This window comes from Nannobrachium achirus (assembly GCF_963921795.1).
Source record: "Nannobrachium achirus genome assembly, chromosome: 1".
NCBI classification, from domain to species: Eukaryota; Metazoa; Chordata; class Actinopteri; order Myctophiformes; family Myctophidae; genus Nannobrachium; species Nannobrachium achirus.
In genome coordinates, this window is record NC_137810.1 from 11,383,262 (window position 1) to 11,411,240 (window position 27,979).

Sequence of the window (27,979 nt, forward strand, 5' to 3'; positions counted from 1 at the left end):
ACTTAAGTACTATCATTGTCTGAAGGAAGTCAAACAAAAATGATACGTTTTACTCTTATGTACCTGTACACAAGATAACAATAAAGCACAACCTTGAACGTTACAAAAATAGCTTCAGATATTGTTGTGCAAGATTTATTGTGCTTACTATGTACACATAATGACAATCAACATGACAACATCGTAGAAAAAACTAATTTACAAGTAGTAGCAACATAGCAAAAGCTGCAAGCCATTCATTGTGCGATGCCCTGAATGGCCACAAGGGGACACAAAGGAGTTAGGCCTTCAAACAACAGATAATTCTGCACCATGTCAGTGACATCATGAATGCTCCGTCTCAAAATCGTCACTGTCGGGCAGCAACCTCGTATCTCCAAGTTTCTCCAAGCCGTCGCACAAGAGTAGTGATCTACAAGCACACGTGTGCTTGTAGATCGGCTGTTTTCACTAGTGTAGTACATTTTTGCCAGACCCATGAAATGGGTAGGCCTACATAAGCAAATGTCGGTCTGTCCGGGTTTTCTATATAAAGGGTATATATGATGATGACATGATGATGACATGCCTACAAAAGGCATGATGTCATAAATGATGATGACAGACAGGGGGTCTGGCACAACCAGGTTGACCTGGTCTAGTTTTAATGATAAATACAAAACGAACGGTTTTGGACATACAAGGTTTCCACCCGACAACGACGATAATGTTTATCCACCACCATGCTTTCCATGTCCGTGACATCATGATCAGCCTCACACGTTTATGGGTCATAAAGCTGCCGGGGACACAACAACAATATGAGTCACAGGAGCAGCGTGAAGACGGAGCAGCGCTGCACTGCTGAGTCACCGGACCACACCTCCCTGGTATCCTTGAGCCTGCGCTCAGCACTGCTCAAACCCTGCCATGAGAGACAGGGCCAACGACTCCACTGCGAACGACAAGAGGACGAGAGAGAACGTGGTTAACCAATTTCACCCCGGTGTTCCTGTTTTGGGTATATATGTCATTAGAAGCTTGAGCTTAAAGCTGCAATACAATATCATTTTGTCGTTGTCGAGTGGAAACCTTGTATGCCCAAAACTCTTCGTCTTGCATTTATCGTTTTAAAAATGATTTAAACTAGTGAAAACAGCTGATCTACAAGCACACAACGCCTCGCACCGCGAGGCGTTGTGTGCTTGTAGATCTGCTGTTTTCACTACCTTTGTGCGACGGCCTTGAATGATGAAGCAGGCCTTTACTTTGCGAAAAAACGTACAAATTTGAAACTTGGAGATACGAGGTTTCTGCCCGACAGTGACGATTTCAACAAGTACTCAGCGTTGCACTTACAGTGAGGGAAGGAGCCACGGCACACTGCCTTGTTCAGGATGGTCACCAGGAACATGTGGCAGTTTTTGAAGTCCGATTCCATCTTATCGATGGACTCGATCCTGGAATGGAAATGCATTTTTCTTTAAATTACAGGACAATACTTATGTATTACAGCCTTTGGACCAGGACCTTTCAAAAGCAGGGATGCAACAATTGGGGCCGATTCTGGGCCGATACCGATTTTTAAAACTAGAAAGACGCAATTGGAAATTGCAAGTGTGGTTGCCGTGACTATATTCTGCAGCGAGTTAACTGTCATGTGAAGCTCAACCAATACTCCAGCTAGCACCACTCCTCAAATGTTTTTCCTTCAATTTCCAATTGCATCCGATTTCCATCAACTTCCAATGGCATCTGATTCACAAAAAATCAAACCTCGGTTCGAAGTGGAGCGGTGAATCTGAGCAGCTATACCCTGTGTGTGTTGCTAAAGGCCTAAACTGTAAACTGTAAACTGTGCCTGTGAGTGAGTGGTGAGTGTGCCTGGCCTGCACAAAACAGCGCCCCTCCTTTAACTAGTGTGTTGTGTGTGGCCACTCAAGGTATTGCCAGGCTACGGACACGGCCAGCCACCCAGCCACCCACCCAGGGACATACCCACGGACATACCTGTCTATTGGTAGCGCTTTCACCGCTCAAAAAAGTGTATCTAGTGGTGACAATAAAGTTTCCACAGGACTACAGTTAGTGTGGTAGTGTGGTAGTGTGGACTACAGTTAGTTAGTGTGGTAGTGTGGTTGCCACACTAACTAGAAAGGTGCAATTAGCCCTAATTCACGGCCCGCCCTCAGCAAATTTCTCAGCAACTTCCTGGTGCTGACGTCAGTTTAGAAGGGGAAACTATAACAGAAATAGCTGGACTTAAAGCCAACAAATCATTATTTCGAACGGTAAATTATAATGCTTTGTGCCTTTTACTATCTTGTGTTCTTGATCATGCTAGCTGTATTTTATACTTTACTATTCGGAAATTGCATTAAATTAGCTATTTTTGTGTTAACCCTATGGGCTTTTAGCAGGGTTTTTTGCCCTTCAAAACGTGACTTCAGCACCACCAGGGGGATGCTGAGTGGGCGGGCCATGAATAGGGCTAATTGGGTTGCCGTTAACTCTAACGGGGAGCCAATCAGAGAGGGGGAAAAGGATGACGTCACCCCAAGAACAATTGTCTGGTTGCCAAAAATCATTCAGCCCTTCATCACACAATCTTTTAATAATCACTATGATGATTAGTTCAATCATAAAGATTTATGAAACAACAGATTAACATCGGCCACTGGCATCAGTGAATATCATCTTATTCGCAGATACACCGATGCCAGTCAACGAGGCGAGTATCAGCTGATACCGATGTTCGGCCAATAAATCGGATGCAACCTATTGCACCACAATATGAGCCGGAGAAGCTCATATTTTCTCCTAGCAGAAACAACGCACCTCCACGCTCCAAAGCCAGCCTGCCATCGGTCTGAGAAGATGAGGACTAGATTGAGAACCTTCATTATCGCCTCCTTCACAAAACTGACCTGGGGGAAAACAACAGCAACAACAACATAAAAATTAAATTAACTTGTATAAATGAAGACTCTAAACTCATTGACGCCTGATTCATATTTAGCCACACATATTAGTGTTGACAATAGCCTGCCTACAAGCTAATAAGTAATAACCCATCATATCTTGTGAGCTTGTAGGTCTAAATGAGGCTTTACGCTTTCACGTGCCGCCAGCATGTTGGAAAACTAGAAAGATGCAATTGGAAATTGCAAGTGTGGTTGCGGACGTGACTCTATTCTGCAGCGTTGCTAACTGTCATGAGCTCAACTAATACTCCAGCTAGCACCACTCCCAGATGTTTTTCCACCAATTTCCAATTGCATCCGAAGGTAAAAACCCGTTCACAAATAAAGTTTATCAAGAATATTTAAGTTTCCCCAGGACAACAGTGTGTTGCCCTGTTGGGCTACCACACTAAATATGCGCTATTGTGTAGCTTGTTTGCATTTAAAAGATTTTCATTCCATATGCATGTGTCAAAGATCAGCTATTTTAAAAAATCACACCTGTGTGAACTGAGTGGTGGAGGCCTGCGCACCTTGAGGTACATGCAGGGGTTGAGGTATATGTAGTAGAAGTAAAACTATTGGAAATACTCAAGTACAAATACCTTAAAATGATCGAATCCAACTCTCAAAAAGGGTAGTGAAATTTGTGTGGGTGTGTGTGTGTGTGTGTGTGTGTGTGTGTGTGTGTGTGCGTGCGTGCGTGCGTGCGTGCGTGCGTGCGTCTCTGTTCTCTTCTGGGCTTGTGTTGACCTCAATGACCCCTGACCGATTGACCCCATGCTGTGGTGTGTGTGTGTGTGTGTGTGTGTGTGTGTGTACTGTGTGGTCAAGAGAGGTATTGCTGGCTACAGACAAAGTCACACACACACGGACGTTTCCAAACACAGGAGTGGCTCCACCACTCAAAAAAATGTTTTGAAAGTGGTTAACTCTAACTCTGTAGGTGAAGGCCTACTACTGTACCTTCTCTCGCAGAAGGCAGCGGTCATGAATGGTGGACAGGTATCTGTAGTGGATCTTTATCAGCTGGTCCAGGTCCTTAGCTTCCTGGACTTGGTGCTGAAACTCTAAGCCTGTACTGTGAAGAATCTGCCAAGACACGGTGTAGACACACAGACCATGTGCAAAACATAAGAGAACATTTGACTCACCTACGTATTCATAGAAGTGGCAGATGAGGAACATACTAAACTTGCCACAAAAAGTTCGGAAATCTAACTTTGGTCGATTATATCTCCCCTTTAATAAACCCAAATGGTATTGTGTTTTATATCATTTTCATTGCTGATTTGTCACCTTTACAACGAGGTACAGTTTGTAAGGATCTGGCATTCGTGGAATGAGAAACACAGCCAAACGTGTGGGTAGCGCTCCTCCAAAAATTGTCAAAATGGCCTGGCAGGCCTGCAATACTGTTCTTTTGGTCTTCACCTTTGTTACTTGGGGCATTGAATGATTGCCCTCTCTCACAGTAATAAGGAAAAGAAAAAACAACACATATTGGCAATTTTTACACTTTTTACACTATTAATGTTAAGCTCAGTGTCAGGGAAGCCCAAAACGAGAGTAAATGCCAGCAGAACAGTATATTGCAAGCCATTTTGGCAAAATTCTGGTCGGCGCTACCCACACGTTTGGCTGTGTAGCTCATGCCTCGAATGCCCGATGCTTACAAGCTGTACTTCGTTGTAAAGGTGACAAATCAACGATAAAAATGATATAAAACACAATACCATTTGGGTTTATTAAAGGGCAGATATAATCGACCAAAGTTAGATTTCCGAACTTTTTGTGGCAAGTTTATATGGCTGCTGTATAATTGCATGAAAAATCAAGATTTTTTGGTTTGTTTGTTAGTAAGCATTAGATAGCTCTATGTTCCTATAGTAATCATTTGCGTGTTTGATCAGTAACAGGGATCTCTGTCTCTCCAGCTCTTTAGTAAACAGTAAATTCATTTTCAGGTCGGGACACCACTTTTATGTAATCAGGAGAGAGAACTGATAACATAAAGATAGGCCTACAGAATAAACAAGTGAAATTGGAAGTGATGAAACAGAAGGAAATGAGCAGACAAAAATAAACGAAAAGGTTTCATAACAACAGTGACTGGTGTCATGCTCACCCTGGTCATGATGTAGTTGTGCAGACTGTTGACAAAGTGCATCAGTTTGACCCGTAGAAGACACATCCTGTGGATCTGTTGTTTTATGGGTTCTTTGGGGGCCAACTCCTCGGGCGCATTTCCCTCCAGTTTCTTTGTGGCCACGGTCAAATCTATGAGAGACAATCAATTTAACAGAGACCGTACCAGGTTAAAGTTAAGCCACTCTGTGGGTTTTATATCCATTGGTTTCCTCGCCCGAGAACTACAATAACTACTAACACCAAACCATGGAACAACCAGTAAGACTCCCTAATCGGGAGATAAGCGACCGTCACGTCGAATACACAAACTTCAGAAGGCAATGGTAGCCAATCAGGAGGGAATATGGGAAATGGGATAGATCCATGTTGATGACATGACTTAGAGCTACTGTATACCGCTCTGCGTGCTTTAGAGCAAAATCTGTCCAAAAATATGTTTTTCAAGAATCGGCCTCATGGTGGCGCTAGAAGAGGGCCATGTGAGAAATGATGTGTGACGTGACGTCTGGCGGACAGACAGACAGACTGACTGACAGCCGGTGGAGGTTTTGATAGTAACTGCGACCTGGCGGTCGCGCTAGAGATCCATGTAGCATCCTCACTTCATCTATGATAATAGCAAACATTTATTTACAGCGCTGTAACTGCCACGCAACATAAACATACATCCTTCACCAACGACACACAAGACAAGACTGACTCCCTCTTCCCGACTGTCGGCTTAGAATTGGCTAAAACATTAGATCAGGGGTTCCCAAACCTTTTTGTCTCAGGGCACCCCATTAATATTTTTTTAATCCGAGGCACCCCTACATTATCATTTTCACTCCCAGCACCTTATATTTATAGCATATCGTCGTTGTCGGGGGAAACCTTGTATGTCCAAAACCGTTAGTTTTGTATTTATCATCTATGAAATGTACTGAACTAGTGAAAACAGCAGATCTACAAGCACACAACGCCTCGCATCGCGATGCGTTGTGTGCTTGTAGATCGGCTGTTTTCACTAGTTTTGTGCGATAGTCTTGTATAATGAAGCAGGGCTTTGCTTTACCAAAAGACGTATACATTTGAAACTTGGAGATACAAGGTTTCTGCCTGACAGTGACGATATTTTAGTGATTATGTTGCGAGGAAAACGTTGAGATAACAGCTATTTTGGTTAGAAATGACTGAACATAACTTTGTACTTCAAGTTTAAAATAATACTAAATATTTTTTCAAGTGTCCAAATAAATTCCAAATATTGCGGCACCGCAGGGTGCCCCGTCGCCCACTTTGAAAACCCCTGCATTAGATCTCCTCTACTAAGCTGTGTGAATGGTAAAACATTAGATCTCCTCTACTAAGCTGTGTGAATGGTAAAACATTAGATCTCCTCTACTAAGCTGTGTGAATGGTAAAACAAAGGCATACTCTTCTGCTGGCAGCTGTGTGACCTTCAAGCTGTAGCTACATTCTAACCTTATCTACAACTTGTTCTCAGCGTTCAAACTCAATCTAGCAACACAAAGTATTCACTGCTCACAATAGAACATATAATTCACCTCATTCCATTCTGGTATTGTGGTATCAATATACTAACTCCACCACGCTGACGCTGATTAGTTAAAAATGTGTTAAAATAAGTGTTGATTAGCTCGATATTAAAATAAATTTAAGCTGATTATTGGGTTCTCTGTCTTGATTGGATGAAAGTGGTGACCCGCCTGAAAATGAAATGTCTGTTCCTAAAAACATAACAGCACCATTAAAACAATGCTTGATTTATTCAATTAAAGTGCCGTATTTAGCTCACATAGAAGAGAGATTGTGCAGGTACCGTACCGCTGAATCGCAGGGTGTCCAGACTATATTTGGCCCATTTGATCTGTAACAGGAGGAGGAACACTTGATTGTAGATCCTCTGACACTCTGAGCTGATCACGATGTCCACGGGCCAGGGTACCTGCAGAGTCAAAAGAAAAGTACAATGATTATTTTATTTTTCAATTCTCCACTAGATCGGGTTACCTTTCTAGTTTTTACTCCAACAATCATTTGAAAACTTTAGTTACAACAAGTTAGGGTTAGTTGCAGATTTGGATTGTTATTGCAAAATGTACTTTAACAACTCAACCCTAACCCTATTTTATTTTGACTATTTTAAAATAGCGCAAAAACAACATGTAGATGAGCTAGTACAACTTTGAATACAGGCTTTTTACTTTTATATTGTGGTATTGCTACTTTTACTTATGAAATATGAGTACTTCCACCACTGGACACTGGTCAGTCTACACACCAACACATTGATCTGTACTTCCACCACTGGACACTGGTGGGTCTACACACCAACACATTGATCTGGCTTACCTTGTAACTAAGAGTGAGCACATCTAGATTATTCACAGGCTGCTTCTTCCTGGCAGGATCAATGGTCTCCAAGAAGATTGATAACCTATAAAAAACAACAACCAATGACATTGTTTATAAGATGTTTTCTTTTTTTCTTTCATAGATCAAACCCTCCTGCAGCAATGGCTAAAACATACACAATATCACCAGTAAGACTCCCTAATTGGGAGATAAGCGACCGTTGGTCGCTTATCTCCACAAATAGGCCAAAAGTTTGTTTTACCAATTATCAAGACATACGGGCAGTTGACAGTTTGCCATGGTTACTCATTGAAGTTGAATCTCCATATATGGAGATAACCTACGCATCACACTAAGTCTGACCTCACCAGCCCATATTTGGGCATGAGCAACTTATGTCTCCATATATGGAGATATGATGACATCACACAGTCCTCAGCCGATGATGTGGCGTGATGTCATACAATACACAAACGAGCCCTACAGTATAAAGGGGCAATTCTTGCCAGGAAAGAAGCATTTCTTCGACTCAGACCTTATCGCCAGGGTTGGCTTATAGCAGCTGTCGGTAGGACCACCATATATGGATTCTGTTAGTGTGGATCTCCTAACAGGGCATCATCTGGGATACAATCCCTTTTATGCCCATATATGGAGATCCCTAACATAATCCCTTTCATGCCCATATATGGAGATCCCTAACAGAATCCCTTTTATGCCCATATATGGAGATCCCTAACAGCATCCCTTTTATGCCCATATATGGAGATCACTAACAGCTAACAGAATCCCTTTTATGCCCATATATGGAGATCCCTAACAGAATCCCTTTTATGCCCATATATGGAGATCCCTAACAGAATTCCTTTTATGCCCATATATGGAGATCCCTAACAGAATCCCTTTTATGCCCATATATGGAGATCCCTAACAGAATCCCTTTTATGCCCAGTTGGTTGCTAGGGTAAAAAAACATGGTTGCTATGGTAAACAGTTGGTTGCTAGGGTAAACAGTTGGTTGCTAGGGTAAAACCATGGTTGCTAAGGTGGTTGCTAACGTACACTAACAGACCAGCAACAACAGACTGTTGCCACAGCAACGTACACAAAGGTTTGTGTACACATGTGGTGTGATGTCATACTGAAGATATATGACATCACACCGTACACAAACAAAGGTGTGACGTGTGACGTGTGACGGACGGACGGACGGACGGACGGCCGGTGGAGGTTTTCATAGTAAACTGCTCCCTGACGGTCGCAACTACTGACGCGAAAAAATAAAAATTATGTTTCAAAAATATTTTATAAAAAAATAAGCTTCATATGTGTGTTTCTATTAAAAAATGACCACAAAAAGTGCAATCTGGGAACCCAGATCAAAGAAAGGGCGACACCAGCGTAGCGACTCTGAGGCTGTCTCGAGAGATTACAAAAAGTCTAAAATAATTACTTTGTTTACATCTCTCTTCTATTCTTTCATATGGATTGATAAGGGATGTAAACAAAGTCAGTCTGACAATGGCCAAAATTATTATTTTATCATTTATTTTACGCTTTTTGTGGTCATTTTTGATTAGAAACACATATATGGAGCTTAATCTTTTCGAAACGTTATTTTTATTTTAGCGCCCGTTTTTCAAGAAAAAGTTGACTATAGCTCCTTTAACTCGGTCCATAAACCCTATATTATTTGTTGTCAATTTTAGCATAATGTTTTTATATTTTTGCCAAATGTTCATTGTTGACTTTCCCAGAATTGGGATGCTAGGGTTCATGTGGTTAAAAAGGAAAACGAGCTGTAAAAGTAACATAATATACATGCAGTACCGGCTGCTGTCCTCTGGGCAGCGCTGTCCCACCGCCTCCTGCAGCTGGACGTTTAGAACAGACAGTTGTTGCCAGCTCTCCTTCTCCAGCACCTTGTCGAAGATGGCCGTGTAGAAGTCGTACATGGTGTCTCCTGCCTCCAGGAGGAAATAGTTCCTCATGGCTTGGAGATACTCCAGCAGCCTGCAGGGAGGAAACCAATTTAGGCCATGGCTACACGGAGCTGGATATTTCATATATCCAGGTTTTTCAGATATCCACATGGAAAAATATCTAGGTCCACACGACAAAGATATCTAGGTCTAACAAGCACGCACACAGTAAAGTCTTCAGAGATATCCGGGTTCCCGGTCTACACGGATCCAGTGAATCGGATATTTTTCAATCTCTCCACTTATTTATCCAGTTTCAAAAATATCCTGCTTCGCAGCCGAAATATCCAGCTTCATGTGGCTGCAAGCCCCAACAGCACAAAAAAATGTCTAGCTTCAGAAATATCCAGCTCCGTGTAGCCATGGCCTTAGACCGGGAACACATAAAGAAAAAAAAGGTTTGACAAATATGAATCACGTCTTTTTTTTAATATATAAATCGGTTTGAATCGTGAGCTTTGAATCGCGATTTGAATCGATTTTTTCATGAATCGTGGCATGCCTAAATGGTAGGATTCTTTTTTCTTTTTTGCAATTCCGCTGACCCATTTAGGCCTAGAATTATTTTATGCTTTAACTATTAAAAACAGCAGTTTTACAAGCTCACAGCACCGCGCTGCGAGCTTGTAGATCTGCTATTTTTTTTAAATCGTGACATTTTGTGCAAGTCTTTGAATATTTTGACCCGACTCTAAAAGTATGTATATAACCACGGACCCCCATCTCAAAATATTTACTTCCAGGGACCCCCAGAAGCAAAATTTGAGTTACAAATGTTTGCTTAAAAAATACATATATTCAAAGATTTGCACACATTTTAAAGACTTTTCAAAAATAGCAGATTTACAAGCTCGCAGCACGGCACCACTCGGTGCCGCGCTGTGAGCTTGTAGATCTGCTATTTTTCAATAGTTAAAGCATTAAATAATTCTAGGCCTAAATGGGTCAGCGATCCCCATGTCAGGTCAACTGAAAAAAAAAAAAAGAAAAAAAAAAAAGAATCCTACTGTTCCACGAGTCTTCACTGACATTAGGGAAAGGCTTACGTACTTATAGTCCTTCTTCAGAGTCTTCATGAGGTTCCCGCAGCACTCGATGTATCTCCTCTGGATGTGCGGGTAGAGACAGGAGCGCAGGGTCAGCTCGAACGTCTGGCAGGTCACCGACTGGGACGAGCGGTCCACCATGAAGTCCCCTCCGGAGAACCTCTCGTGGAAGTCACTCTGCTCCAGGTACAGCCTGGGAATGACAGACCAATAGGGATGATGTCATATCACCATCCATTCTATAATTAGGGAGGTCAGTCAGTAGGTCAGTCAGTAGGTCAGTCAGTAGGTCAGTCAGTAGGTCAGTCAGTCAGAATATGCATTTCCACCTTTCTCTCTTCAGCAACTGATCCCAATTTCACACATTTTCACATGGCATTGGCCATTATCATTATACAGACGATGACGGAGCCCGATTTCCATTTTTCCCAAATTCAAGCTATTTATTCGCGTTTTTATACCACTTCTGTTCAACTCAACTTCAGCCTGTTGTCAGGGCTACGGTCCGTTCCTCCAGGCCATGGGATCAAATTAACAACCACTGAAAAAATACCAAGCCACATATATTGGAGCACATATCTTCAAACGGGTAAGGTCTAGTTATTGTAACAAAAGAAATCGCGATTTACGATATTATCGCGATAATCAAAATCCTCTGCGGCGGAACATTTGCCAAAAAGTAGCAGATCTACAAGCTCACAACGCGTCGCAACATGACGCGTTGTGAGCTTGTAGATCTGCTATTTTTTGGCAAAGACATTTGAAAGAGAGTGAAAAAAAAGACTATCAAGTACGTATATTATAACATTTAATGTGACTCGGTTCCACAGATAAATATTGTGAAAATAGCCGATCTACATGTTCACAACGCCTCGCGTTGCGAGGCGTTGAGAGCATGTAGATCGGCTATTTTCACAATGTGTGCCTCTTGCTTACTTAATATTTGACAGTTTGGCCAGTCCTGTCGAATATACGACTATTCGAATACTTTGAGGTCGAATAATTTGAATACTAAAAATCACTATTGGTGAATGCCCTAGCTCTGTGTTCAGTGTTCACCTGGCAAAGTTAATGGCCAGCAGTGGGTCGTGGATGTCATCCATCTGCAGATGCTGCACCACGATGGACTGCATCTTGATGAGGCTCCTCCGGGTGGCCTGCTGCTCAGTCACTGTGTCCGTGGGGGACTCCTCACCATGGCAGAGGCGCGACTGCACCGATTCCAGGAACAGCGTGTACAAGCTCTTTCTCTCTGCATCTGCAACATAGGTAGCATGTCGTTAGCCTGGTTCCAGCCCATAGAACCCGTCCACTCTCAGAGTGGACTCTTTCTCTGGTCTGGATCTGGGTACATGAAACGGCCGTTCCCTCTCCAAAATTGTGGCTCCTCCAATGAGGAGGTCTAACGAATATCCAACCCACGCAGCAGTTGAAACGATTCAAACAAAGTTCACACACACAGGCAGACACACACACACGTGCTGATTTTACCAAGCTGTTAACGTTGATTACATGTTTCTGGTCGCAGTTCTGTGTGGAAGCAGTCACTGGCACAGACAGAGACACATACACAAACACACACACACGCCGCGACCGTGCGTCGCGATCACTCGCGTGCGGCAGCGTGTGTGCACGCTCGCACAAAAGTCCCTCCCCCAGAAATCGTTCAGAATAGGGCACAATTTCAGACTAAAGCGTGAGCCGAGTCTGAAATCAGGCTAGCATATCGTCGTTGTCGGGTGAAAACCTTGTCCAAAACCGTTCGTTTTGCATTTATCATTTTAAAAATGATTTAAACTCGTGAAAACAGCAGATCTACAAGCACACAACGCCTCGCACCGCGAGGTTTTGTGCGCTTGTAGATCGGCTGTTTGCACTACTTTTGTGCGACAGCCTTGTATGATGAAGCAGGGCTTTACTTAGCGAAAAAACATACAAATTTGAAACTTGGAGATACGAGGTTTCTGCCCGACAGTGACGATATGTGCATCTTTTTACCAATGCCAGCTGATTCCTTCAGGTGTGTAAATTGTAAAGCTACGTATGGCGTAAAAGGGTCTAAAAATATCAGGTAACCAACTAACCATGTTGCCACTAATGTTAGTTGGTAGTCCAAACACACAGAAATTAGTTAACTAAGCCATATTTCCAATGGCTTTTTCCCAAAGGGCTTTGATTCATGTCTGGTTTATATTTGTGGCTGTTTTTAGCCCATTGAAAACTGGATAGACACCATCGTTCTGGGTCGATATTGACAATAAGCCACTCTGACCTGACCTGCTTACTTACTTACTCACACGTTTTCCATTCATGCCGAAAATAAGGTCTGTGGTTAACCTAGTCTTAAAGGAGTAGTTCACCCCCAAAATGCCTTTTTTTCTATTGATTACTCGTGCCATGGAGAGTAGAGTTCAATAATATTTTTTGGTTTTTGTCACATTCCTAAGACAAAAATTTGATTTGAGTAAATTTACCCCCATTGATTCCGGATCCGGAACGAATGGGGGTAAATTTATTGTTATCACATTTTTGTCTTAGGAATGTGACAAAAAACAAAAAATATTATTGAACTCTACTCTCCATGACATGAGTAATCAATAGAAAAAAAGTCATTTTGGGGGTGAACTACTCCTCTAAGTCCCGTACCACACACCAAGCTGATTTGTTCTTACTATTACAGGCAGGTTAGTTAGGAAACATTAATTTAATTTACATTAGGACAAATTTGCACGTATTCTGCAAAGAAGAAACGAAAGCGGGGGGAGGTGTGGGCATACGCTATATATCAGTGTTCCCAAACGTTTTAGCCTGTGACCCAAAAGAGAAATTAATTAATTTGCCGGGGTCCAAACTAGTGAAAACAGCAGATCTACAAGCTCACAACGTGGCGCGAAGCGTTATTTTCACTACTTCTTAAACATTTGTGTTCCAATTTATGGAATTTCTTTGATTTTTCTTTGATTTCTTCATGAAATTACTGAAGAAAATCATTGAATTTAGTTTTTAATCTTTTTTTGGGAATGTTTATTAGGCACTGAGACAGATGAACCCGCACACTGCCACTTGTACGTTCCAGAGGGTAATTTATCAGAGCAACGTTTCGGTCGTGAGACCTTTCTCAAGCTAAATGTTTATGGAATGTTTGTTGAAAATGTATTGAAATAATAATAATTAAAAAACAATTGTAGGAAACCAAAAATTAAGGGACCCATACAAATGTGTAGGAAAGATGTGTGGGAAACAGTGCTACTGTATATATAACCAGTAAGACTCCCTAATCGGGAGATAAGCGACCGTCCGGTCACATGCATACACCGCTTAGCGTGATTTTAGGGCAAAATCTGTAGGAGCAGTGTCCAAAAATGCGTTTGAAAAAATCGGCCTGATGGTGGCGCTAAATGGGACAGATCCATGTTGATGCCAGGACTCTAGACATACTGTGTACCTCTTTGCGTGATTTCAGGGCAAAATATGTAGGAGCAGTGTCAAAAAATGTGTTTTGCATGTGATAACATGAGGGGTGGAGGTTGTGGTTTGGCAGCCAAGGAGTGTGTGTGCAAAGTTTGGCATGGATAGGGGCAACGGTGGCGGAGACATGAGTAGGGGAAAAGTGTGACGTGTGACGTGACTGACAGACAGACAGACTGACTGACAGCCGGTGTGTGTGTGTGTGTGTGGCGAACCCTGACCTCTGGAGGAGCCGGAGTGTTCGGCGTCCTTGCGGTCCAGGTTCTTGAGCAGCTGCATGGACTTCCCAGCCATGATGATCTGCTTGAGGACGGGCTTGAGGAAGGACACCATGGTGAGCTGCTTCCTGCTGCCGCTGCTGCTGGAGCCCTGGTCGCCTCCGGAGCTGCCGCTGGCCGCGTCGTTCAGCTTGTCCTCGCTCTCCACCGTCTCCGACACGCTGTACAGCGTGTAGGTGGCGTACCAGAAGTCCCGGTGGTTCACCGCCACGTCCTTGTTCCTGAGGCAAGGGGGGAAACGGAATGCGGAGAAGTCAAGCTGGAGGAGAAGCCCTATAGCAGTGTTTCTCAAATGGGGGTACGTGTACCCCTAGGGGTACGCGGAGGTACTGCAGGGGGTACTCAGAAAATGCCCCCCCAAAAGAAAAATAGAAGTATAAATCATGATAATATTATTCATAGTTAAATAATTTACTTCAATTGAATTAGAAGAAGAAAAAACATTTACTGTCATGTTTAATGATGACACTTGGAGCCTGATAGATGCTAATAACACAAATTACATGGTACCAGGCAACTGGGATGTGTTTGAATGCAAGTTATTGACATGAAAACTGGACTGAAATGTTATGGCCAGTGTTGAAAAAGAATCTGTTCAGGAGGCACCGTTTGAAACTCTCACTCCCTTTCTTATTTTTTGTGATGTTATATTCTTGAAAAGGGGGTTCAACATAGCATCATATACAAAAAGTTATGGTTTTAATTGCAGTTGTATAAGGAAAATGTTGTTGTCGGGTAAAGGGGGTACTTGGAATCAAAAATCAGGGAAAGGGGGTACTCAAGCCAAAAAAGATTGAGAAACACTGCCCTATAGGACTAGGTCATAGTCTGGGACCTCTCAGAGTTACTGCAAATCTTTGTGTGATATAGGAGCAGACCAAGTACAGACAGAGCCATATAGATGGCCTAGCAGTCCAGGGGTATACCACATTAGCCTGACTGCAAGCGTCAGACTCTATCACACACTTCGTTTTGGGATTGAGTCTGAGCCTGGGGACGGAGATTCTACTTCAGCGGGGGCGGGGTAAAGCCTATTGACGTCACACACACACACACACACACACACACACACACACACACACATAGCCCCGTGTGTCGCCGACGGTGACGTGGCGTGACATTGCAAAAATACGTTATTTCTCATAACATATTATATGACTGCATGTTTACGTTAGTGCAAAATGGTATTAAAACGTAATGAAACGGCACTATTGTATAGTTTATTAAAATAATTCGAGTAGAGTCTGACTCCGCCATGACAGTTTTCACGGACCAATCAGAGTCCACTAGCGGCTCACGTGGGCAGAAGAGCACCAATCAGAGTCCACTACGGACTCTCACGTGGGCAGAACAGCTCCGAAGGGAGGGGGCTGGGACCGGACCAGCCTACCACGTGCCTCAAGTCTACAGCCCTGATTGGCCCATTCAATGCGCCCGCTCTTTAGGCGAGCTTGAAATAAAATAAAATATCTCCGGGTTCAGTCCACACTACACACCACCCACCAACAGGGGGTGGTGATGTGCGGACTGATTTATCAGGCTAATACCACATATAGAATAATGCAGTCTGATAGCGTGTCGCAGGTTCGAATCCCGATACCGACGACCCTTGCTGCGTGTCATTTCCCATCTCTCTCTCCCTGTTTCCTGTCCTATCTTCACTGTAATACTATCAATAAAGGCAGAAAAAGCCAAAAAAGATGTTAAAAGAAAACACATTAACGTCCCTATTCTGGGAGGGATATATCTTTAAAAAATACACATTAGCGTCCCTATTTCTGGGCAGAAATGTGGTGAAAGTAGAGATGAACTTTGGAAAAACTAGGCAAACATGTTTATGATCAATATTCTGTTCACAGTACCTCTGAATGATGAACTCTTTGGCAGGGTCAAATAGGTGACCATGGACGATCCATTCGTCCACAATCTCCAAGTACGGTCGGACTGTCTCTGTCCATAAAGAAAACAACAAAGCCACCTAAAAAAAGAGAGATGCAGTCAGAATCAGATCTTCCCTGTGAAGACCGGTGAATATAGGACTGGGCGATATTACTTCAAGAATCAATATCACCATTATTTCAAACTTTTGCCTCAGCAATTTGAGCCCATTTTTTAAGTATTATACATGGTTACATGGTTAACGAGGCAAATTGATTTAGCTGATTATAAAAATCTATTCGATTTATTTAATGGGGTGGAAACATCATACTGTACGTTCAAAACTGTTATTTTCAGGATTCAAATTCCACAAAAGTAGCAGATCGGGTACTTTAGGTCAAAACACAGCATGACAAGCTTAATACAGATCTGTTACTATGGACGCTTTTGTGTGTAACGCTGTAGCATGATTACGTAGGATGTTAATTCACGCAATTAAGTTAGAATATGGAGATAAGAGATTTCCGCCTGACAAAGATGATCGTCGTTGTCGGGCAGAAACCTCGTATCTCCAAGTTTCAAATTTGTACGTTATTTCGCAAAGTAAAGCCCTGCTTCATCATCATACAAGGCCATCGCACAAAAGTAGTGAAAACAGCTGATCTACAAGCACACAACGCCTCGCGCCGCGAGGTGATAAATACAACGCGCCGCGAGGTGATAAATACAACGCGCCGCGAGGTGATAAATACAACACAAACGGTTTTGGACATACAAGGTTTCCACCCGACAACAACGATAATACAGTATATATACAGTATTAAAAGCAACGTGGGGTTGGCGATAGGGCCTTTCTGTGGTGAGTTTGCATGTTCTCCCCGTGTCTCCTTGGGCATAGGCCCTTACACAAAAACATGCAGTAGACCTGGTTTCTACACTACCTCCCCCTAGCCAGCCGGGTGCTCCCCAATGTCCCCTGACGCGGCAGGGGGAGAGCGGAAACCAGGACTACAGGTTAGGTAGTCACCGGGTGAGAAAAATGGGTTGCAAAACCGTGGGATAAAAAACATTAAAAAAAAGAAAAAGCAACGTGCTTCTCGATTACAATATGATGATCCACGAACTGTCAGCACAGCAGCGCTCAGCTCAAACTCACAGACTGCTCCGACGCCTCCCCGACACTGTCATACTCAATGATGGCCTTGTAGAGGGTGTTGAGCAGGTGGGAGGCCCGCACAACGTTGGGGGTCTCGGGGGGCACCTCAGCCACCCCCGTGCAGAACACTTTGTGCAGCACTTTGATCTGTGCCAGGTGAGGGCTGAGGCGCTCCAGGACGGCAGACAGCGTCACCGTCTCATCTACGGAAGAGGACAGATCAGAATCTATAAATACATTACCATGTAGCACTAATGCAGCACAGAACAAATCGAGTTTTCTGTCCTATTTTTTAAGCAAATCATTTACATTATGATCAAATTATCATGGCTATCATGTACAAGAAATATGTCCTCGGAATTCAGAACACGATGAAAAGGGTTTTTGTTGAAATAAGTATGTGATTGGGAACAGCGGAAACACATTTCTTGAATACAATTATTAAGTAGCAATGTTTTCCACAGTCATTTTGCACTATAGTAATATTATTGAATTATTAATTAGTGGTTTATTTAATTTATTTCTTTGTTTTTTAAGTCTATTAATATTTTTTTTTTTATGTATTTACTTTTACATTTCAGACGTCGACTAAAGATTCTCTCGGCGGCTGGTGCGGAAACGCACTGTAGCAAAACGACACCTTGCCTTTACAGATGAGTTCTTTCTCTATTGCGGTCAGCTCCTCTTTGAAGCTGGCAAAGTACTTGTAGAGAGCCCACACGAAGGCCTGGTAGGTCCTGAAGGGAGGCTCCGAGCCCTTCTTGGAGGCGGCAGCGGAGCCCGGAGGCCCCGGCTCACAGCTGTAGCCCGTCACCTCGTCTATGAACCTCTGCAGCCGGAACACGGCCTGGCCGTACACCGCTATGTGCTCCAGCACAGAGCGCAGACAGCTCTGCAGCACACAGAGACAAGCAAGAGGCCAGGGTCAGACATGTTGTCTTCTACAGCAGTGGTTCTCAAACTGTGGCTCGTATTTTGGAGGGTCCCCAGATGATTAACTTAATGTGCAACGTTGTTTTCTCACTCAACAGCAAACAAACCAGCATAACGTTTAAGTGAATGGAGGGTATATACAGATTTCTAAAGTGACAATTTAATGCCTCTAAAATTACAAATTAAACTTTGGCCAAAATGTTAAATATTAGAGGCAGGAATTGTGAAAATAGCCGACCTACATCCTCACAACGCCTCGCAACGAGCACGTAGATCGGCTAATTTCACAATAGAACCGTGTTAAACAAAATGTAATGCCTCAACCCTTAGTGCTCGTCAAGGTGGGGTCCCCAGTTCATATAAGATTATTTTGGGGGTCGCGGCCTGAAAAGGTTGAGAACCACTGTTCTACGGTATGATCCATACTTCGTTAGGCATAACAGTTACTTAATTTTCAAACTTTTACATTTCAAGGACCCCAAGTCTGATGCATATTAGCCCACGGACCCCCACAGTTCAGATATTCCTTTGTGTTATTCTTGTGTTCATTTTATTTTAGAGTGTACAAATGGGGCCAAATGGATCCGTAAGGGTTCATTTGATTCCATTTGTAGGTGTTTGCTTCCTAACTATTGATCCTTTAGGTGGGGACCCTCAACATTTCTTAAAAAGGTTCTAAAATAGCAAAAACAGACAATCTAACAAGCTCACAATAGAATGTTGTAAATCGGCATGTACAGTATAAAATGGGGATTAAGTGGTTAAAACTGCAATCCATAACTTTTATGTCATACACATATTCCAACTTGGGTCCCCCATCCAAGCGGTTCAAATGTCTACTTTCGAGCTAATACAGATTGGCCCGTTTGAACAGAGGATTATATGTATTTTGTTGAGCTTTATGCAATAGCACTTGACAACCAGTAGGTGTCCTACCCAACCACAGTATACCTGTATACTGTAGATGTCTCAATAGCAGAGCAGGTAGACCAACTACAACCACTGCAGTTGTGTTAGTTATATTGTAATTAATACAATTTAATCATACAGATTGGTTACAATAATGTATATAGATTGCAGCATTAACGTGGTCACTACATAATGACAAAACGATAAGTTGAAACTTACACTGGTCAGATGAGTTACCACCACATTGTTCCTGACTGACACTTGTCCGTCGTGATGCTGAAATATGAAGTGCTTCTTCACGCCAGAGAGAAGCCTGCAATCAATGCATATTTACATTACCAACAATTTCTATTGTCGAGTAAAAAAGGTTGAATTAGAAAAATAGCTGGCTCCTTGAGCATTCTTGTACAAAACAAGCAAGCGTTGATGTTTTTTGGTTTCATTTATTGGTTTATAAAATAGATGTAAATGTGAGTATTTTGTCCTCTATTGACTCTAAGTTTGGGTTGTTTATTGTTGCTGTTGTCTTTTACAAATAGTCAGCAGTGTTGCATTGGTCCAGTCATGCGTGTACACGGCGTGCGCGAATCAAAACACCGTTCCGGTTCCAAGGGCGGATCGCTCGTTTTCGGTGGAGATGACGAAGGCCATTGTCAAGCCTCTCACGCACAAAGACAATATGCATCGATTTAAAACAACCCCCAAGCTCAGACCTCCACAACGTTTAGTGTCACAGCAGGGTGATTTAACAAAGGGATGAGCCTCTATGCATGTCAACAGACCATTATCTGAACGTGTTAACTCCTGTAAATGTGGTGTTAAGCGAGGTGCGCATGACGTCCTTCAAATCACGTCCCCCCAAACATTGAATCACCAATGCAACACTGATAGTCAGGAATGGGATAGACACACACTGCATTATCCAAATTATATCAGAACCACGGAGACACAGATTCCGTATTATAAAAACAACTCCAAAGCGTGCTGAACAATCATTATTTCTTAAGAGACAGTGAAGGACAATGTTCCTTTGAACACACATTTCTACGATCACTTACTAGTACATCACCCCCTCTTACCACAGTGTCTCTCGAATCACTTGGGTCTCCGTGACAAAGGCCTTTTCTTCTGGCAAATACAATGGGTCAGTGTTGTACAAGTGTTGGTCCCTGAGGGAAAAGAAAAAGAAAAGAAATCAAGGCGATAAAAGTTCCCCCATTCAGTGATTGCATTTAAACCAATTCCATTCAAAGATCATAGTGCGTCACGCCGTTTTACTTTTGTTTTAAATCGGGTGCCCACATTTTTTGATTGAGAGCTACTTTTAAAATGACCAGCTCAACATGATCTACCAACACCCCCAAAAAAATTACCCGAGGTGGCTTTCGAATAGCGGCACTGGCGTTACATAATAAGACAAACATACTTGAAATGGGAAACAGTGGGGGGAAAAGTCTTCATCCCATTCTGTATGGAAGTGGTAGGTTTTCAGGTTCTTTGTAATGCTAGTGACTCTTGAAAACAAAGCATTGCATTGAGGGGTTTGTGAAGGGAGCTGACATGCCCAGCCCTTCTTGATGTCAATCAATCAAGTCAACTTAATTCAATTGACAAAAAGAAGGGTGTTGGAATTTTTCGTTTATACATTTTCTTTATATTTTAATAACACATTTTAGGGGGCTTCTCATGTGGCCTACCTGCACAGCCTTTGTGATCTACTGGTAGATCGAAATCTACCTTTTGGGTACCCCTGTTTTAAATACTTGGGACAAGTGTTCCTAATAATTCTGTGGTGAACATTTGGGTGAAAATAACAGATCTACACGCTCACAACGGGTGCGTTGTCAGCGTGTAGATCGGCTATTTTTTCAGATGTTTAGTGTAGAGCAGGGGTTTTCAAGGGGCACCCTGGGGTGCCGTGACGGCAGTCCAGGGGTGCAGCGAGATAATTTGATATTTGGAATTCATTTGGACACTTGAAGAAATATTTAGTAACATTTTAAACTTGAAGTACAAAGTTATTTTCAGTCAGTTCTAACCAAAATGGCTATTATCTCAATATTTTCCTCGCAACATAATCACTAAAATATCATCACTGTCGGGCAGAAACCTCGTATCTCCAAGTTTCAAATGTGTACGTCTTTTGGTAACGCAAAGCCCTGCTTCATCATACAAGACTGTCGCACAAAACTAGTGAAAACAGCCGATCTACAAGCACTGCTTGTAGATCTGCTGTTTTCACTAGTTTAGTACATTTTATAAATGATAAATACAAAACGAACGGTTTTGGACATACAAGGTTTCCACCCGACAACGACGATATGCTATAAATATAAGGTGCTGGGAGTGAAAATTATAATGTAGGGGTGCCTTGGATTAAAACAATATTCATGGGGTGCCCCGAGACAAAAAACGTTTGGGAACCCCTGGTGTAGAGGGAAAAAGGTGGCGGAAGGTGCTTGGAGTGTTTACCAAACGTTGAGTAAATTGGAGTGCAGATGGAGGCTGTGGGGGAAGCGGGGAGAATGAGCCACCCAGTATGGCGTCACCACGTGCTGTTCAAGCCAGGCCCGGGCATCCGGTTCACCCACTGCAGGCACAACAACCAGTGGAATTATTGACACGCTCTCACAACCAGCTTCAGTGCAGTGCCGACACATGCACACACACACGTGCAACCACAACCACAACCACAACCACCAAAACACACTAGAACAGACACACCGCTCGCTCCTGTATCAATGGGTGCGTTCGGAAATGCACACCGGGTGTGCTCTCAGTGTAGTGAGTGCAGTAGGCGGCGACGTTGTGGAGTGCACTCGGTGTGGCTTATTTTTACGAACGACCAGTTAAGGGACAGCTGTGCGCCTTTTCAGTCACAACTGTGAAGGAAAACTTTCTGAAAAGCAGCAGTTGCTAACATAACGTTGCTATTGAAAGGTAATTTAATTCATAATTCATAACATTGGCCTACCTGCTGTTAGTTTACACGTTGATGCGTGTGTAACAATAGATCCCAAAAGGACCAATAAAGCAGCAAATGGTGCATTTTATTATCATTTCCTCCATTGTTCACAGCTGAGAAGCGCTTGAGACATGGCCATGAAAACTAACCAATCAAAACACTGCACTGACGCACCACACCGCCTAACCCCATCTTCTAGTAGAGTCGTTCAGACACAGCGCAGCACACTGGGTTTCCGAACGACAACGCACCAAGTGCACCGAATAAACGAACGACAACATGGCACACCAGTGCGCTGAGTGCGCATTTCCGAACGCACCCATTGTTAGCAGAAGTTGTGGATGGTAAAAGTACATTTACTTAAATAGTTTGAGTATCTGTACTTTTAGATACTTATTATACTTTTGACTCCAACACTACTGCTGTTCTTTGATGAATTGAGTACAAAGGACCCCAATGGAAACAAACCATAGGCTATCTCGGGTTTAAATCCTCTTAGCAGACAATGAAATTAACAGTACTTTCCTGTGCTTTTTTCTGCAAACTGCTAATAAAGTATTCATTCAACCAATCAATCAATCAAACAAACTAGGAAAGTACTGAATTAATTACTTAAGCCCATTTTCAATTATATTGAAAATAGCAGATCTAAAAGCTCACAAGCTTGTATTAATTATATTTGTTGTACATTTCTAGCGGATCTAACTTTCAGTACAGCAATGCATTGCTATTAAAAACAAAATGTGCTTTCTGATTCGTATCTTTGAATATGTTTTAAAAGCAAGTACCTTTGAGTACAAATTTGACTGGGCAACTTGTACTTGTAGTTATATAGTATTTTGCCCAGGAGTGTCTGTCTATACTTTGACTTTGACTCTAGTACTGGGGTCGAGTACTGTGTCCACCACTGGCAGGGGTGTCACAAGGGGGGGAAAAGTGGGACCGAGTCACTAGGGCCCAAGGTGGAGTGGCCTTCATTATTTTATACTTAAGCTATTGAAAAATAGCAGATATACAAGCTCACAGCGTGGCACAGAGTGCCGCGTTGCGAGCTTGTAGATCTGCCATTTTTGAAAAGTCGTGAAAATGTATGCAAATCTTTGAATATGTATTTTTTAAGTGAACATTTTGTAACTTATATTTTGCTCCTGGGGGTTCCCTGGAACTATATATTTTGAGATGGGAAACATAGTTTTTTTCAAAAAACCTTAGAAGGATTTGAAATATTCAAAGACTTGCACAAATGTTCATGATTTTTCAAAAAAAAGCTCGCAGCGTGGCACTCGGTGCCGCGCTGTGAGCTTGTATATCTGCTATCTTTCAATAATTAAAGCACAAAATAATGCGTTCCCAGTCTAAATGGGTTAAACCCCCTCCCCCTATGAAGAACATTCACGGGGGGCCTGCCGTGAATCCTTGTACCCAGGGCCCAGAATTTGGTGGTCAGCACCTGTCCAGGGGACTGGGACGGTCTTGTTGTCCTGGTCCTCCAAAGGCGTCCTGTCCACCTGGATGCCAGAATCCTCCCTGCTGATTGGCTGCTGGCTGTCCTCATCCTCGCTCTCCTCCTCTGACCACTCCTGGAGAGGCGGATAGAACACGGGTTCTCAACATCAGGTCCGGGGACCACCAGGGGGTCCAACTGGGCCCGTACATGTTTATAACTCTGAGACTGTATGAATGGAACCAAATGGATTCTTATGGGGTCCATTTGTACTCTAAAAGTTTGTAGATGTAAAATGCAGATTATAAAGCATTATCCAGTATATTACAACTATGAAAATTATAATACACTATGATCCTGGTGAACAAAAGTCCAGCAAATATGAATTTTATGATACTTGACCTTATAAGTCATTATAATGTGTTATGACTGCATTATGAGAACTTACAAGCACTTAGAACTGTAATCATACTATGTTACAGAATAAGCAGATTACAATGCATTTATACTACTAGAAGCTGGGCCGCCCGGTCAGCGACCTGGCCAACTCGGGATACGCGGATTACAAACAAACAAACAAACAAACAAACAGACAGAGATTTGTCGCATTTATAGATAGATAATTATACAGTATTATAAACAAATTATAATGCATTATATATAGGTACATTTATAGGTTAATGAATTGTAAAAGTGGTAACACTTCATAGAAAGTGTTACCAATATTTCTACTGGTGGATAGAGTTTGACTGGCTTTTTTCAGGGAGTGCAGCGCTGAACACTATCTAGCCTTTGTTTGGAGTCAAAAACACTGTAGCATAATGAATAGGATTTTACTCACGGGGGTGTCTGGATACGGTCCGATATCGTCATCCTCGTCCTCCATCAAAAACTTAGCCCAGTCAAAGTTATCTTCTCTTTCTGCACAGGCAAACATTTAGATAATTTGTGGTTAAATTAAATAATTTAACACTAAAGCCCTTTTGCGCAGTTGCGTTTCTTCCGTTTGCTGTATGAATAAAACGCATTGGATTTGGTGTGCAATGCTGTGCGGAATCTGTGCTGCGGATCCCAAAAGGAGTCATAAAAGGAGTGATGAGTTTTTTACCGCATGCGACAAGACGCACAAATCGAACTGGTTTCGATCGAGAAAAAAACGCACGGCCGCAGCCACTCGTCGCACGGCTAATTCGGATCCGGTGTGCATGAGGTCATAGAGAATAATTGTTTTCTTTAAAAAAAATGAAATTGTCCGTTTTATCCGTGCGGGTAAACGCCTGTGTGCAAAGGGCTTAATCCAGAGTGAATTAACCATTGGTCTAGTAGAGTGATTCTCAAACTTTTTTATGTCAAAGACCCCCCCCCCCCAAATCGATAAGAGTTTGTGCAAGGGACCCCCATAAAAACATTTTTTTTTATTTTTTTTTATATTCTAAATAATTCCAAAACTTAAAATAAAAATAAAAAAGAGGATCTACAAGCTCACAAGAAGAGTTGTGAGCTTGTAGAACGGACAGTTTTGAATATCCGAAGTATAAAATAGGTTTATGGACAAGTGGTTAATGTTATGATACATTTGGCTGGGGACCCCCTGTGACCTCCTCAAGGACCCCTGGGGGTCCCTGGACCCCACTGTGAGAAGCACTGGTCCTGAAGACTCACTCACCGGCCTCCTTCAGCCTGGGTCTCTCTGTGAAGTCTGTGTTTGAGGGCGACTCAGATAAGAACAGCAACAGCGACAGTATACTGTGATGTACATCCGTCTGGAAAAGATGCAGAGATGCAGAGTGCATTAGCTTAATATGCTAGCTATTAGTTTTATTGTTTCTTATCATTTGTACATTTTAGCTGATGCTCTTTTCCAGAACAACTTCCAATCATACAATGAATGCATCATTCAATAGAATGGAGTATATTAGTCGGAATCCATTGCAAGCATTTGTTTTGCACAAAAAAAACATTCCTTGGGCTTCAAATGGCCCCAGAAAACGATGGTTTAGTGATGAAAAGTGATGAGTCATCACTTTTCACAGTTTTGTGGGGGTTTTCTGGGGCCATTTGTAGCCTAAGGAATGTTTTTTGTGCAAAACAAATGCTTTCAATGGATTCAGCATCATGACAAACCCCTAGTTAGACCCCTCACATCCTACTTAAATACCCAGTTTTTCTGGGTATTTTCCTCCTGTATAGAAAGCCGATGGGAGCCCAACTTGATATTGCCGCTGTGGCGACCCCGAAGATCGCCGACTCGGGCGCACTAGCTAAATCATTAGAGCATGCCCTGGGCTACATCTGTGCAAAATTTGCCGCTTTTAGACTGATTAGCACGAAATATCCTAAAAGGCCTCCGACTATATGTGGAAACGTGACACCATGTTTAGAACAGTATATTAAATACTTCTCTGTCCCTAGAATGAACGCGTTATTGCCATGTCATACTGTAGTTGCATGCCTTCTATAAATTGCCATCCAGTACCTTATCTCCATCTGTATTGGGTAAAGGTGAGTTCAGGAACTCTTCAGTCAGTCTCATCCAGCTCTCAGCTTTATTTAGATCGGAGTGAACCATTAGCTTTTCGTGTATCCTATAGGGATGTAGCAAATGTGAATTAGGGCAGCACAGTATTGAACAAATGCTAGTGTTGTCTGCAAACTGCTGTTGAACTGTTATATAATATGGAAGATTGATGCTGGTTGCTGCTTAAAGTTTGGTTGTTTTAAGTCAAAGTTGTTTCTCTGATGTCAATTCTGATTTTCAATAACAGTAACAAAGTACACTTACTTGAGTACTGTACTTGAGTATATTTTTTGTATGTGATGCGATGTAGATTTTTGGGGGGTAAATCTGTACTTTTGTATGCTTATGACTGTCACTCTACTACATTTCAAAGACAAATATGTTGTACTTTTGACTCAATTTCTAGGAAAACACACATTATGAATTAACCACTTAGGCTGAATTTCAAATATAGTGAAAACAGCAGATCTACAACTTACAAGGTCACACAAGCTTTGTAAGTATTTTTCCACTACTATTATTTTTACTATAGATATTGTTGAAAAATGTCTGAAAAACCCAGAAATTCAGAGCATTGATATTAAAAATAAAATCTACCGTTTAATTTGTAGTCTACTTTTTGATACTTTTCTGTTTTTTAAACATTTACTTTCGTACTGTAAAAATAACTTGTAGTAGTTGAGTAATATTTTAACCACTACTATATATTTGACTACTCTGTTGTCACCAGTGGCAGTGCACTGCTGAAATAGCAAATGCAGCACTTTTGCATTATTCACACTTCATTTTCTTCTCGTCCGGTGTGAATGGAAAAGAGCATTTAAACCGGATGAGGAGAAAAAACGTTACAGACTATATATGACTATGTAGTATGTACAGTATGATGATGTCATGCAACACAACACAACACAACACATTCAACAACTCACCCACTAATGCTGCGTTGAACCTTATGACTGTCCACGTCGAGGAAACGGTGGAACCTGACAACACAATGATATATAATATAAACAACGTGTATTTCTAACACAGGGGTCTTCAACAGGGGGTCCGGGACCCCTAGGGGGTCCTCAGAGTTACTACAGGGGGTCCTCCAAATCTTTGTGAGATAGGAACTTGTTTTTTCCTTTTTTATATTAACCACTTGAACCCTAACGTTCATATGCTGAGAACCTTAGCCAAAAATAGCAGATCTAAGAGCTTTGGTGTAGAGGGGAAAAAGAGCAGACTAAGTACAGAGTGAAAGGTCAAGTTTATTATGTATTGACGATTCAAGTGGTTAAATATCTGGAAACACAAATTGACATGAATCCAAAATACACTGATATGATTTCGCTGTCAAACAATGAAACTGTATGGAATCTATGAACAGGTTGTGGGGGTCCCTGCTTCATCTCTCTCAGTCTTAACTAAGGGGTCCTTGGCCTGAAAACGTTGAAGACCCCTGTTCTAACAGATAACACTGTATTAACGATATAGAGTTAGCCTATGGGACAATAATAACCCAAACCCACCTTAAGGTGTACAGTAAGTCTATAATAATTACCTGAAATTGGACGAAGCATATTTCATCGCCGCTTGGAAATTGGGGTCCTCTTCGTCTTCGATCCCAGAGATGCATTTGATCAGTTTTTTCATCTCTTTCTCCGTCTCCTTTTCGAATTTGGTCCAGTGTGTCATGGTTGGTGGTTGATGGATGGATGGATGATATCTATGCCGTTGATATGCTAACTTAGCTTAGCTTCACCAGCTGCTGCAGGCCAGCCTAATACCGAATATCACGATATTGATGTTGACAAATATTATAAGCACCGCGTCGGTAAACCACAGACAAGACAACGATGCGTTGTTGTTATTGTGTGATGCAGGCTGCATCTGTTGTGCATCCATTGCAAGATCAGAGATTTGGTTCACATTTGCAACTGACTGTCAAGTCAAGTCAAGCGCGGTT

General features: G+C 42.2%; 1 protein-coding gene across 1 annotated transcript; it reads right to left on the reverse strand.

Annotated features, from left to right (window-relative positions):
* Window positions 1-210: 210 nt before the first annotated feature.
* Window positions 211-27,979, reverse strand: tubgcp5 (tubulin gamma complex component 5). The gene is made up of 23 exons (XM_080734900.1): window positions 27,575-27,979; window positions 26,958-27,011; window positions 25,987-26,095; window positions 25,177-25,273; window positions 24,352-24,431; window positions 23,517-23,646; window positions 21,574-21,691; window positions 20,181-20,270; window positions 19,321-19,414; window positions 17,900-18,151; window positions 17,260-17,457; window positions 16,088-16,203; window positions 14,169-14,446; window positions 11,539-11,737; window positions 10,484-10,672; window positions 9,282-9,464; window positions 7,449-7,533; window positions 6,921-7,041; window positions 5,071-5,222; window positions 3,909-4,034; window positions 2,818-2,906; window positions 1,339-1,439; window positions 211-934 (listed from the first exon to the last, which is right to left on the reverse strand). Exons 1-23 carry the CDS (start codon window positions 27,706-27,708, stop codon window positions 888-890), a joined length of 3,042 nt encoding a protein of 1,013 aa, XP_080591026.1. The 5' UTR covers window positions 27,709-27,979; the 3' UTR covers window positions 211-887.

What these genes read in the sequence shown, in the direction of transcription:
- tubgcp5 (XM_080734900.1), bottom strand. Translation starts at nt 27,708, where the DNA reads ATGACACACTGGACCAAATTCGAAAAGGAGACGGAGAAAGAGATGAAA. An exon ending in AACTCATCTGTAAAGGCAAG is followed by an intron (nt 17,458 to 17,899) that starts GTGTCGTTTTGC and finishes TCCGTAGATGAG; the next exon opens with ACGGTGACGCTGTCTGCCGT. An exon ending in CTGGCCATTAACTTTGCCAG is followed by an intron (nt 10,673 to 11,538) that starts GTGAACACTGAA and finishes TGTCATTCCCAG; the next exon opens with GCTGTACCTGGAGCAGAGTG.